The 15,035-nt window shown below is 43.7% G+C and overlaps 1 protein-coding gene and 1 long non-coding RNA gene across 5 annotated transcripts in view; one reads left to right on the forward strand and one right to left on the reverse strand.

Moving 5' to 3' along the window:
- The window catches only part of LOC140200554 (fibroblast growth factor 1-like), a 63,162-nt gene extending 49,322 nt beyond the window's left edge, over positions 1–13,840 (forward strand). For all 3 annotated transcript variants that reach the window (XM_072264055.1, XM_072264052.1, XM_072264056.1), the window contains exon 4: positions 10,986–13,840. In XM_072264055.1, the coding sequence (XP_072120156.1) occupies positions 10,986–11,180 (195 nt within the window). In that variant the 3' untranslated portion in view covers positions 11,181–13,840. The remainder of the gene's footprint in view (positions 1–10,985) is intronic.
- Positions 1–15,035, reverse strand: part of LOC140200555 (uncharacterized) — a 124,798-nt gene that overhangs the window by 63,096 nt on the left and 46,667 nt on the right. The gene's annotated exons all lie outside the window — the stretch shown is intronic.

A 15,035-nucleotide genomic window follows, 5' to 3' on the forward strand; every position in this document is an offset into this window, starting at 1 on the left:
AATAGGGAGCACTAAATGCTCAACAGGGTTGAGTCAAAATCTGGGGCAAATGTGTCCCAAGGATTGTGTGGCCTGGCTGGGAAACCCACTCACCAGGTCCAAGCCAACCAATAAAAATCATCTATACTAATTCTGCACTAATCCCATTTTATCCTCCCTATAGTCCTGTCCTGGGTGGTGGGGTGGAGATATGTCACCACCAGAAGGAGACGTAAGGAACTTCATCACTGCACTAGCATGCAGCTTACCCTTGGGCAAGCATAGCAACTGCTTAGAAACCACCCCCCCCCCGCACCGATCGGTGTCACGTAAAGCCGAGGAAGCAGGTGATGGATAGTCATACGAGCAGTTGGTGCACATCACAAGTTATGGAACCACTGACACCAGTCAGACAATGTCTGAAGAGTACTGATTATGACAAGACAGGGTCACCTATCTTGTAAAGACACGGCACAGGAGAAGGCAATGACAAACCACTTCTGTAGGCAAATTTGCCAAGAATAATCACGATCATGGAAAGACCATGATCGCCCATGTCATGTAACAGAGCACATGGAAAACAAATGATAGTCCTGTCCTCCCCCCCCCGCCAACTAATTCCTATCAGCCGCCTTTACTCTGGGGGCCATTCACAGTCACCAGTTAACCTCACAATCCCCATATCCTTGGAAATCTGGAAGAAACAAATTGAGGCTTAGATAGAGCAGGTAGCTGCTGCCTTTTCCCCAGGGTGCCAACAGCCAATACCAGAGGACACCTGTTCAAGGTGAGTGGAGGAAAGTTCGTGGGGGCGTCAGAGGTCATTTGTTTTACAGAGAGAGTGGTGGGTGATGGTAGAGACTGATGCAATAGCAACACTTAAGAGATTCTTGGAGAGGACACCGATGTAAGAACAACAGAGCATTGTACACTGCGTAGGAGGGAAGGATTAACTTTCTTTAAGATTAAGATTAGCTTTATTTGCCACATAAACATTGAAACTGAAAACATACAGTGAAATGCATTGTTTGTATCAACGACCAATGTGGTCTGATGATGTGCTGGGGGCAGCCTGCAGGTGTCTCCATGCTTCTGGTGCCAAAGTAACGTGCTCACAACTTACTAACCTGTACGTCTGTGGAGTGGCAGGGCACCCAGAGGAAACTCACATGGTCACAGGGAGAACGTAGAAACTTCTTACAGACGGGCAGGAATTAAACCCCTTCTGCTGGCGCCATAAAGCTTGACGCTGATCACGATGCTACCATCCCACTCTTATGAAGGTCAATGCACATCGCTCGTTTGTTTTGTGCTGTGTCATATGACACGGGCAATCATGGTCTTGCCATGACCAGGATTGTTCATGGCAAATCTTTCCACAGAAGTGGCTTGCCATGGCCTTCTGGGCAGTGCCTTTACAAGATGGGTGACCCCAGGCATTACCAATAATATTGTCCGCATGGTGTCAGTGGCGGCATAACCAGGACTTGTGATATGTACCAGCTGCTCATACAATCATCCATCTGCTGCTTCCGTGGCTCCAGGTGACCCTAATCCGGGGCGGTGGGGGGGGGAGGCTAAACAGCTACTAGACCTTCCTGATCGGTGAAGAAGTTACAGTGGTCTGCATGAACTCAAAGTTCAAAGGAAATTTATATGAAAATACATATATATACTACCCTGAGATTCATTTTCTTGCAGAACAGAGAAATACAATAGAATCAATGAAAAACTACCTATAAAAACTGACAAACAACCAGTGTCCAAAAAGAGACAATCTAAGCAAATAGAAAACATAAATAAACAATTAAGTAAATATTACTCAGAACTTGAGTTGTAGAGTGCTTGACAATAAGTCCATAGGCTGTTGTAACACACACAAAATTCTGGATAGAACTCAGCAGGCCAGGCAGCATCTATGGAAAAGAGTAAATGGTCGATGTTTTGGGCTGAGACTCCTTCTTCAGGAACATTGGCTGTGGAATCAGTTCAGGGTTGAGGTGAGTGAAGTTACCCACACTGGTTCAGGAAGCTGATAACTTCACTCACCTCATCTCTGAACTGAGTCCACTGTTTCGGAGATGTATGGCTCCGCAGTTCTATAACTGCAAGAGGAGTCCTGCATAAGGAAAACTACGTTGCTCAACCTGTCAGCTCCTAACCTCTTTGCATAACGTGTAAGTGTCTGGCTCCCAGCCCAGCGCTGCCACCACTGCCGGCTCTGAATGCAGGGACACATCCCGAGACACCATTGTAGGCAGCAAGTGCAAGAGGGAAGGAGGATATGGAGCACTTGTTGAGTGAGTGAGAGAGAGGACAGAGTGATGGAGTGGGAGACACACAGGAAAAGAGGGAAAAGGCAAAAAGTCATGCAGAGGAGGGGTGGGGGAGATGTAACGAGAGCTGAAGGGAGAGGCGGAAGGAAGGAATGTGGGAAGGAGGGAAGAAAGCAAGCAAGCAAGCAGAATTTAGTGTACATTTTCTAAACTAAAGACCACATTAAAAAAAACATAGCCACATACTTTCTAAAGTTGGAAGCATGAAAAGACCTCCAATTACATGCAAAAGATTGTGGTATACATTATCAACATCTTTAATATTGTATCATTATAATTTGGCTGGTTGACTTTTTAAAATGTAAATAATTAAGTGGTTATTAATTAAATAGTGATTTTATTGCTGTTTTAACCACATAAAACAATAACAGATGATTGAATAACACAGAAGTAAATGTTTTGATCTGGCATGGGAAAGTAGAGCTGACAGAAAAGGTTAAAGCACCACAGCTAACAGCTGACAATTCATACAGTTTTACAGCAATGCACAAATTCTATTACATAGTGTTCAACAATGTATTTTTAGACCTCTTTAAAATAGCATTAGAAACATGCACATAACTCTCATAAAACTGAGCAATTTATCTCTGGGTAGTTTCTCTTTATTTACAATGCATTCACAACATTGAGGCATGTCCGGGCTGGTAAAATAAATGCTTTCCAATGTGACCTTAACCAATGCAAAAGATTATTTTTAGAGTTATAGAACATTACAGCGCAGAAACAGGCCCTTCAGCCCATCTAGTCAATGCCGATACATTATCGTTTTGCTGAACACCTACACCCTGTCCGCCAGAGAAAGCAGGATCTCCCAGTGGCCACACATTTTAATTCCACATCCCATTCCCATTCTGATATGTCTATCCACGGCCTCCTCTACTGTAAAGATGAAGCCACACTCAAGTTGGAGGAACAACACCTTATATTCCGTCTGGGTAGCCTCCAACCTGATGGCATGAACATTGACTTCTCTAATTTCCGCTAATGCCCCACCTCCCCCTCATACCCCATCTATTTATTTATATACACACATTCTTTCTCTCTCTCTCCTTTTTCTCCCTCCGTCCCTCTGACTATACCCCTTGCCCATCCTCTGGGTTTCCCCCCTCCCCCTTTTCCTTCTCCCTGGGCCTCCTGTCCCATGATCCTCTCATATCCGTTTTGCCAATCACCTGTCCAGCTCTTGGCTTCATCCCTCCCCCTCCTGTCTTCTCCTATCATTTTGGATCCCCCCTCCCCCTCCCACTTTCAAATTACTTACTAGCTCTTCCTTCAGTTCGTCCTGACAAAGGGCCTTGGCCCGAAACATCGACTGTACCTCTTCCTAGAGATGCTGCCTGGCCTGCTGCGTTCACCAGCAACTTTGATGTGTGTTGCTTGAATTTCTAGCATCTGCAGAATTCCTCGTGTTTACGCGGATACATTATGCTGTCTTGTCCCATCAACCTGCACCTGATCCATAGTCTTCCATATCCTTTCCATCTACGTGCTTGTCCAAACTTCTCTTAAATGTTAAAATCAAACCTGCATCCAATACTTCCATTGGCAGCTCGTTCCACACTCACACCACCCTCTGAATGAAGAAGTTCCCCTTCAGATTCCTCTTAAAAACGTCTCCTTTCACCCTTAACCTCTAGAGTCTCACCCAACCTCAGTGGAAAAAGGCTGCTTGCATTTACCTCTATCAAATCTCCTCTCATTCTCCTACGCTACAGGGATTAAAGTCCTAACCGATCCACTCTTTCCCTAATAGCGCAGGTCCTCAGACCTGCCAACGTTCTTGTAAATTTTCTCCGCACTCTTTCAATCTTATTGATATGTTGCAGAGATAAGGTGACAGGTATTTGGAATTAAGGTGCAATCTGCCCCTGATTTCTCTATAAGATAGAACACAGTTAGAAGGGCTGAGCGGACTACTCTAGTTCTGAAGAGTGCAGTGCAATTCAAAGGAAGAGTACTCTGCCTCAACATTGCAATGAAACTTCCTTAAGACTGCATCAATCAATACTTTTAAAATTCCATAATTTAGTAGCCAAAGTAGATGGTCATGACACTGTGTGACTTAAGTCAGAGAAATTATATTATATTGCAAGTGTTAGATCTCTATACGAGGAAATCTGCAGATGCTGAAAATCCAAAGCAACACGCACAAGGTGTTGGAGGATCTCAGCAGGTCAAGCAGCATCTATGGAAAAGAGTAAACAATCAACATTTCGGGCCGAGACCCTTCATCAGGACCGAAAAAGAAGGGGAGAAGTCCTTCCTCAAGGAGGTGACAGAAACACCCAGGGTTTCTGAAGGAAGGCTTCTCCCCTTCCTTTCCAGCCCTGAGGAAGGGTCCTGGCCCAAAACGTCAACCGTACTCTTTTCCATAGATGCTGCCTGACCTGCTCTGTTCCTCCAACATTTTGTATGTGTTGCTTTGGATTTCCAGCATCTGCAGATTTCCTCGTATAGAGATCTAACACTTGCATTATAATATAATTTCTCTGACTTAAGTCACACAGTGTAACATGTTCATTGCGAAGACCACCTTCAATCAGCAAATAATATTCTAATTTCTACCTCATAAGATTGTGGACTCCAAAGTTATTTTAGCAGTGGTCTTGACCATCACATGAAACTTTAAACCATAGATCTACTGTATTTGCTTTTTCATAAGGATGAAAAAGATCTCTTGACTTCGAAGTTTTTTGATGCTATGGCCGATATTCTTTCTCAAACAGCATTAACTGGCAATTGCCTGCCAAAATGCTCCATGGAGAATGCACTTCAGAAGTAAATCATAAGCTGGGAAAGGCACCGGAGGTTCTTGAGATCATGGGGAGACACGTTGTCATGGCTAAACACTAAGTTCCCAGGAGCAATCCAGCAGTCCACTTCCTGCACTAAATCTTTCATTTATCCCAGAGCATACCAATGGGTGACATTTCTTTGTTCTTGGTGTCCTCCTTTCCTCTCCTGGAGGCTGTGGAATCGTGCATTCTACAACAGATGGTATCTTCTCATTAGCTCTTTGCAGTGACTGTTGGTAGCCTTTTTTTTTACTACGGTTGGAGACAATGAAGCTAGATTGTTGGTGGCCTCAGCTAATATTCACACAGGTCCGGATTCAAACAGGATCACCGGATGACAACCAGCAGCAGAAACCCTGGGTATTTCTCTCACCTCCCTTAGCCTGTGGTCAATCAAAGTGCCTCCAACCACAACCCTGCTTGAGACCAGCTGAGCCCAGACAAACCAGAACAGCAACACTACAGCGGATCAAGAAAGCAGCTCACCAGCCCTTCCACATGGTCAGTTAGGGATGGGCTAGAACTTGCCAGCAACTCCCACATCCGCAAAAGAATAAAGGAATTATTGGAAACGATGATTAGCATGAAGGGGCTAAATCATAGTGCGACTTGCTTTGACTAAGCTCATGTTTCCTTAGAAATAAAAGATTAAGGGGCAACTTTAATTGAGGTGTTTGATGTGAATGAAGGATTTGCCGATGTTGTTAAGGTGAATCTTTTTTTTTACGTTAGTACAGGGATGAAGGACAAGGGTCATAAAATTCAATTGAAGACCCATCTTTATACAAAGGGTCATGGAAATTGGAACCAAAGTCAATGGAAAATTCAAAGATGAATCTAGTTTTGTTATGTCAGGGCACAAAGAGAAATGATTTGAAGCTGAGATATAAATTACCTATGGAAAATGTAAGTAAACAGGTAATTGGTTTATTATTGTCAGAAGGGAGTTGAGAAAAAGGACTGCAAAGGTAGTAATCTCGGGATTACTGCCTGTGCCACGCGACAGTGAGAGTAGGAATGCGGTGAGGTGGAGGATAAATGCGTGGCTGAGGAATTGGAGCAGGGGGCAGGGATTCAAGTTTTTGGATCATTGGGACCTCTTTTGGCGCAGGCGTGACCTGTACAAAAAGGACGGGTTACACTTGAATCCTAGGGGGACCAATATCCTGGCAGGGAGATTAGCGGGGGCTACTGAGGTGACTTTAAACTAGAATGGTTGGGGGGTGGGAATCAAATTAAAGAGGCTAGGCGTGAGGAGGTTAGTTCATGACAGGGGGATGGGAAACAGTGCAGAGAGACAGAGGGGTGTAAAGTGAGGGTAGAAGCAACAAGTACTAAGGAAAAAAGTAAAAGTGGCAGGCCGACAAATCCAGGGCAAGCATTAAAAAGGGCCACTTTTCAGCATAATTGTATAAGGGCTAAGAGAGTTGTAAAAGAGCGCCTGAAGGCTTTGTGTGTCAATGCAAGGAGCATTCGTAATAAGGTGGATGAATTGAAAGTGCAGATTGTTATTAATGATTATGATATAGTTGGGATCACAGAGACATGGCTCCAGGGTGACCAGGGATGGGAGCTCAACGTTCAGGGATATTCAATATTTAGGAGGGATAGACATGAAGGAAGGGGAGGTGGGGTGGCGTTGCTGCTTAAAGAAGATATTAACGCAATAGAAAGGAAGGACATAAGCCGGGAAGATGTGGAATCGATATGGGTAGAGCTGCGTAACACTAAGGGGCAGAAAACGCTGGTGGGAGTTGTGTACAGGCCACCTAACAGTAGTAGTGAGGTTGGAGATGGTATTAAACAGGAAATTAGAAATGTGTGCAATAAAGGAACAGCAGTTATAATGGGTGACTTCAATCTACATGTAGATTGGGTGAACCAAATTGGTAAAGGTGCTGAGGAAGAGGATTTCTTGGAATGTATGCGGAATGGTTTTTTGAACCAACATGTCGAGGAACCAACTAGAGAGCAGGCTATTCTGGACTGGGTTTTGAGCAATGAGGAAGGGTTAATTAGCAATCTTGTCGTGAGAGGCCCCTTGGGTAAGAGTGACCATAATATGGTGGAATTCTTCATTAAGATGGAGAGTGACATAGTTAATTCAGAAACAAAGGTTCTGAACTTAAAGAGGGGTAACTTTGAAGGTATGAGACGTGAATTAGCTAAGATAGACTGGCAAATGACACTTAAAGGATTGACGGTGGATATGCAATGGCAAGCATTTAAAGGTTGCATGGATGAACTACAACAATTGTTCATCCCAGTTTGGCAAAAGAATAAATCAAGGAAGGTAGTGCACCCGTGGCTGACAAGAGCAATTAGGGATAGTATCAATTCCAAGGAAGAAGCATACAAATTAGCCAGAGAAAGTGGCTCACCTGAGGACTGGGAGAAATTCAGAGTTCAGCAGAGGAGGACAAAGGGCTTAATTAGGAAGGGGAAAAAAGATTATGAGAGAAAACTGGCAGGGAACATAAAAACGGACTGTAAAAGCTTTTATAGATATGTAAAAAGGAAAAGACTGGTAAAGACAAATGTAGGTCCCCTGCAGACAGAAACAGGTGAATTGATTATGGGGAGCAAGGACATGGCAGACCAATTGAATAATTACTTTGGTTCTGTCTTCACTAAGGAGGACATAAATAATCTTCCAGAAATAGTAGGGGACAGAGGGTCCAGTGAGATGGAGGAACTGAGCGAAATACATGTTAGTAGGGAAGTGGTGTTAGGTAACTTGAAGGGATTGAAGGCAGATAAATCCCCAGGGCCAGATGGTCTGCATCCTAGAGTGCTTAAGGAAGTAGCCCAAGAAATAGTGGATGCATTAGTGATAATTTTTCAAAACTCGTTAGATTCTAGACTAGTTCCTGAGGATTGGAGGGTGGCTAATGTAACTCCACTTTTAAAAAAGAGGGAGAGAGAAACCGGGGAATTATAGACCGGTTAGCCTAACGTCGGTGGTGGGGAAACTGCTGGAGTCAGTTATCAAGGATGTGATAACAGCACATTTGGAAAGCGGTGAAATGATCGGACAAAGTCAGCATGGATTTGTGAAAGGAAAATCATGTCTGACGAATCTCATAGAATTTTTTGAGGATGTAACTAGTAGAGTGGATAGGGGAGAACCAGTGGATGTGGTATATTTGGATTTTCAAAAGGCTTTTGACAAGGTCCCACACAGGAGATTAGTGTGCAAACTTAAAGCACACGGTATTGGGGGTAAGGTATTGGTGTGGGTGGAGAATTGGTTAGCAGACAGGAAGCAAAGAGTGGGAATAAACGGGACCTTTTCAGAATGGCAGGCGGTGACTAGTGGGGTACCGCAAGGCTCAGTGCTGGGACCCCAGTTGTTTACAATATATATTAATGACTTGGATGAGGGAATTAAATGCAGCATCTCCAAGTTTGCGGATGACACGAAGCTGGGTGGCAGTGTTAGCTGTGAGGAGGATGCTAAGAGGATGCAGGGTGACTTGGATAGGTTGGGTGAGTGGGCAAGTTCATGGCAGATGCAATTTAATGTGGATAAATGTGAAGTTATCCACTTTGGTGGCAAAAATAGGAAAACAGATTATTATCTGAATGGTGGCCGATTAGGAAAAGGGGAGGTGCAACGAGACCTGGGTGTCATTATACACCAGTCATTGAAAGTGGGCATGCAGGTACGGCAGGCGGTGAAAAAGGCGAATGGTATGCTGGCATTTTTAGTGAGAGGATTCGAGTACAGGAGCAGGGAGGTACTACTGCAGTTGTACAAGGCCTTGGTGAGACCACACCTGGAGCATTGAGTGCAGTTTTGGTCCCCTAATCTGAGGAAAGACATCCTTGCCATAGAGGGAGTACAAAGAAGGTTCACTAGATTGATTCCTGGGATGGCAGGACTTTCATATGAAGAAAGACTGGATGAACTGGGCTTGTACTCGTTGGAATTTAGAAGATTGAGGGGGGATCTGATTGAAATGTACAAGATCCTAAAGGGATTGGACAGGCTAGATGCAGGAAGATTATTCCCGATGTTGGGAAAGTCCAGAACAAGGGGTCACAGTTTGAGGATAGAGGGGAAGCCTTTTAGGACCGAGATTAGGAAAAACTTCTTCACACAGAGAGTGGTGAATCTGTGGAATTCTCTGCCACAGGAAACAGTTGAGGCCAGTTCATTGCTATATTTAAGAGGGAGTTAGATATGGCCCTTGTGGCTACGGGGGTCAGGGGGTATGGAGGGAAGGCTGGGGCGGGGTTCTGAGTTGGATGATCAGCCATGATCATAATAAATGGCGGTGCAGGTTCGAAGGGCCGAATGGCCTACTCCTGCACCTATTTTCTATGTTTCTATGTTTCTATATCAGAATCAGGTTTAATATCACTGGCATATGTCGTGAAATTTGTTAACTTTACAGCAGCAGCACAAGGCAATACATGATAAATAAATAGAGTGAAAAAGAAACTGAGTTATATTAAGTAGGTATATGTTTATTAAATAGTTATGTTAAAATAAGCAGTGCAGAAAAACCCAGAAATATAGAAGCAGTGAGGTGGTGTTAATGGGTTCAACATCCATTTAGAAACCAGATGACAGAGGGGAAGAAGCTGTTCCAGAATCGCGGAATGTGTGCCTTCAGGCTTCTGTACCTCCTTCCCAATGGTAACAGTGTGAAGAGGGCATGCCCTGGGTGGTGGGGATCCTTAGGCACTGCTCCTTGAAGATGTCTTGGAGACTACGGAGGCTGGACAAGGTAGAGCTGACTAACTTTACAAGTTTCTGCAACTTATTTTGATCTTGTGCCGTAGCCAAGGTTTCGAGGTACGGTGAAAAACTTGCATTCCAGCCTTTCCAACCACTTTACTACAATAGCGAATTAAGGCACATAACAATGATGAGGATGGAGGCAGTACGAGGTTAAAAGAATAACAGCACGGTAGCATAGCGGTTAGTGCAATGCTTTACAGCCAGCGCCAGCGGCCCAGCTTCAACTCCACTGCTGTCTGTAAGGAGTTTGTACGTTGTCCCCGTGACCATGTGGGTTTCCACCGGGTGCTCTGGTTTCCTCCCACAGTCCAAAGACCTACAGGTTAGTAGGTTAATTGTTCACATGGGTGTTATTGGGTGGTGCGGGAAGGGCCTGTTGCCTTATAAATACATTTAAAAAATAAGTAAAAGAATCAAGAAATCTAAATAAAAAATGAAGTACAGAATAAATTGCTACAGTTGTAAGAATTCATGTTGTAGGATCAGGAAGGAGGTACAGAAGTCTTAGGTCCCCCCCCGCCCCAACCAGGTTCAGAAACAATTATTACCCCTCAACCATCAGGCTCCTGAACAAGTGTTGATAACTTCACTCACCTCAACACCGAGCTATTCCACAACCTATGGACTCAGTTTCAGGGACTCTACAACTCAGATCCTCAATATTTATTGCTTATTTATTTAATATTATTATTATTTGTTTTTTGTGTCTTCGAATGCACATTGGTTGTTTGTCCATCTTTACGTGTAGTTTTCCATTGATTCTACTGTGTTTCTTTACATTTTCTGTGAATTCCCACAAGAAAATGAATCTCAGGGTAATATATGGTGACATATACTGAGTGTACCTTGATAATAAATTTACTTTGAACTCTGAAAATTGTATAATGGAATAAGCTTGGTGTTCATCATTGCTACATCATTGGGACTCACAGTTGGAGAGCATAAAACAAACAACATGACCCTGAATTCCAAAACACAAGTACTTCATATTCAATGGAGACTTGGTAGTTTGATTTTGGCTTCATGTTTGGACCGGGATCTTCCTTGTCAAAAACTTTACTGGTTCAGCCACCAGGGGGAGCTATTTTCATTTCAATCAGTTTTATTCCTTCTATTTATTCGCAGCCATCTCCGACAGAAGAATGCTTCTTCCTGGAAACCCTGGAGGAGAATGGCTATAACACGTACAGATCGAAAGAGTACTTGGAGAGGAACTGGTACGTCGCCATTCGAAAGAATGGGAATGCCAAGCCAGGGCCGAAAACCAACGCTGGGCAGAAAGCAATCCTGTTCCTTCCCATGCAAGTGAAGAACAATTAGCAGGACGCCGAACAGCCACCACATTCAAAAAACTTCTGAATGGACTTCTGAAAGAGGATTAAATGGTCAATGTGTTGATAAAGGCAGGTGACTAGTGATAGTCACTAGCAGTAAAAATGAGACCTACAGAACATTTTCCCCTTCACTCATTTCTGGTCATATTTACTCCTCCTTTACTGGCACCATTGACTTAGCCTGGAACCAAGGAGGTTTAGTCAGCATGCTCCTTCTGACCTGACCATCCCAGACGGGGAGCCTTGGCAGTGGTCAGTTTTCAAGGGCTCCGGACTAAAGCCAACCCTGACCTGTCTGGACAAAGTGCAGATAGGGATGAAACAACACCCGGATACAGACTGGGAGCTTGAGCTCTCACTGCATTTCACATTCATTACTGTATCATTACCGTTATTTGGACCTCTCCCAGATCGGAGAAGAGTTCAGAATTGTGCAGCTTACTGACATATGAAGTATTTTACTTATTTAGAGATGCAGCATGCTAACAGGCCCTTCCTGCCCACAGTCCCGCACCACCCAATTACACCCATGTGACCAGTTAACGTACTCACCCGTAGGTCTTTGGAATGTGAGAGGAAACCAGAGCACCTGGATGAAAGCTGTTCAGTGACAGGGAGAATGTGGGGACTCCTTACAGACAGCAGAATTGAATCCAGGACGATGTCGCTGTAAAGTGATGTGCTAGCCACTACACTACTGTGCCGCCAAATTCATAAATTCTCAGCCACGGAAGGAGGGGCAGGGTGAAGGGGGGAGGTGGTTGCCACTAGGAACCCAAGTTGAGGGGATGTACTGTTACTAAGTCATTCTATAACTGACATTTAAGAACAAAACCTCATGAGTTTTCCTCTGCAGTGGAGTATCTGACCTTTGGGTAGGGTTACCAGCTCTGGCAGTAGTTAATATGTACTTCCTGGAAACAATACCTGAGTTATATTAAGGCATCCGTTAGTCTTGCGAGACCATAGATCTGCACCTGGAAAGTCTTCACTCTCCAGGGCGCAGGCCTGGGCAAGGTTGTATGCAAGTCTCCCCTCTCCACGACACCAATGTTGTCCAAGGGAAGGGCAAGGGCCAATACAGTGGCACCAGCGTCGTCGCAGAGCAATGTGTGATTAAGGGCCTTGCTCAAGGACACAACACGCTGCCTCGGCTGGGGCTCGAACTCACGACCTTCAGGTCGCTAGTCCAATGCCTCAACCACTTGGCCACGTGCCCACGATACCTGAGTTATGGTTTGAAATAAAACAGGCCAACTATGAACATGACCATCTTCACGTTAAATAACCACTGCATTATATCCCGATCTTCAAACATTACAGGTGTGTAATTTCACTTCCAGTAAGGATTCAGAAAAAACCCGACTTCATTTCGGAATTTTAGAATACTAAATTTTGACAATTGTTATTTTATTTCAACGATCACCTACTTTAAGCTGCTGACTTGAAAGGTGAGAGATGATGTCACAAATTCAGTTCACTATGCTCTCTGCATACTTTAACCATGTATTTATTCATTATAGGCTGGATGAGATCATTAAAGAAACATTGTAAACTCAGACATAGCGGTTTCCTTTACATAATTCCTAAGGTATGTTATAAAAAGAAATCTGTGATAACATTATCACTTTATGCTGATACAGTGTCATGAGGGATGATGTAACTAATATTGTATTTTCTCCTTATTAGATGTGTGGAAATCTACTGATACTATTTACAATAAACATAATATTTTAAATGACAGCACCTGATAATATACTGTATATCCAAACAGAAAAAGACAACAGTAGCTGCTGAAAATCTGGAATATAAGCAGAAAATGCTGGGAAGACCCAGCATCTGTGAATTCAGAAACATTTAATATTTTAGGTTAATAATCCACATCAAAAATGGAAATTGGTTTTCCTATTCTGGTGAAAGATCGTTGTCCTGATATGTTAGCTCAGTTTCTCTCTCCTCGGATGCTGACAGATTCACTATTCCTAGTACGTTTGTTTTCAGTTCACGTAACGTATGACTAGTATCCTGTTTACCTCCTACACCATACCCTGCAGTTTCCTGCACAATAGTTTCCGCTGCCACAACACACACTGTTCGAGTGTCCAAAATGGGAGAGCGGGAAACAAAAGTGAACACTGCTTGGTTACAGTATCACTGATACCCTCACCAGTGATCCTACAACAACCACCACCTGTTAACAAACTTTCATCCCTCAGTCTACCTCAGTATGGTTCTTGTACTCTCTCTACCTGAACTGTACTTTCTCGGTAATGGTTAACACCGTATTCTGTACTCTGTTCATAACACACACAAACTGGAGGAACTTAGCAGGTCAGGCAGCATGTACGGGGAGCAATAAAGAGTTGACATTTTGGGACGAGACACTTCATCGGGACTGGGCAAGTCAGGACGGATCTTGGCCCGAAGCCTCAACTCATTATTCCTCTCCATAGATGCTGCCTGACCTGTTGAGTTCCTCCAGCATTTCTTATGTGTCCCTCTGGATTTCCAGCATCTGCAGAATCTCTTGTGTTGATGATATTTTGCAGTCTGTTATCATTTTCCCTTGGTATGACCTTGATATACTTACGTATGAAATTATTTGCCGAATAATATGTTTTTCACTGTATCTCAATACATGGAACAATAATAAATCACTCACCAATTAGCCAATTCAGTTAATTTCTCTATCGACCTCACATTATTTCCTGCTGTTCTCTGTTTTTCTTTCTGTCTCTCTTCCCACTCTTTTGCTTTATGTCACTTTATTAGAGTCAATTAAAAAATGGTGGCTTGATGCCAACCAAGGGACTCAAATACAAAAGGAGTAACACTTCAGCGCAACGTGAAGGGACCAATTGAATTGCTGTCTTTGAAACAAGACAAGATATTGAGTTAAGTCTCAATGGCATCATTTGGCTGAAAGCGGTAATACTTCCCCTGTGCTCTGGCCAATACTTATTTTTCCCTTCAACATCACTAAAACAGATGAAATCTACTCCCTCTTATAAGTGCTTTATGTGAAGTGCATTAATGTCTTTGTGCGGAATTCCATTTGAGAGTGAAGAGTTTGCTGATTGTCCCCTTCCTTAGCCAAAAGTCAATCAGACAGCCTCAAATGGCTGAAATCAGCCAATTCAGCTCAGATTGAAATCGGCATGTTCTTGGCCCCACAGCACAATGTATTCATCTGACATTCCCCCAATTCGACAGAAGAAAAAGCCATCAGGTCACTTTTAAATGCAAGAGACTCTGCAGATGCTGGAAATCCAGGGTAAGACATACAAAACGCAAGAGGCACTCAGCAGGACAGGCAACATATATGGAGAGGAATAGCAGGCCAATATTTTGAGGTCGAGAGCCTTCATTGGGACTAGAAAGGAAGGGGGAAGATACCAGAATAAGAAGGAGGGGAGGGCAGGAGGACAAGATGGAAGGGTGATAGTTGAAGCCAGATGAGGGGGAAGGCAGTTGAATGGAGGAAGGGGGATGAAGTGAGAAGCTGGGAAGTGATAGGTGGAATAAGTAAAGGGCTGAAAATACAGAAACATAAAGGTACCCTTTACCTATTCCACCTATCACCTTCCAGTTTTTCACATTATCCCTCCTCCCCCACCCATCCACTTTCCCCCTTACCTGGCTTCACCTCTCACCTTCTAGCTTGTACTTCTTCCTCTTCCTACCCCCCACCCCACCTTCTTATTCCACTTCCTCACATCTTATTCTGGCTTCTTTACCCTTCTTTTCCAGTCCTGAAGAACCTCAACCCGAAACGTCAGCTCTTTATTCTTCTCCATAGGTGTTGCCTGACCTGCTGAATTCCTCCAGCATTTTGTGTCTG

This window comes from Mobula birostris, chromosome 7, assembly GCF_030028105.1.
Source record: "Mobula birostris isolate sMobBir1 chromosome 7, sMobBir1.hap1, whole genome shotgun sequence".
In the NCBI taxonomy this organism is placed as follows: Eukaryota; Metazoa; Chordata; class Chondrichthyes; order Myliobatiformes; family Myliobatidae; genus Mobula; species Mobula birostris.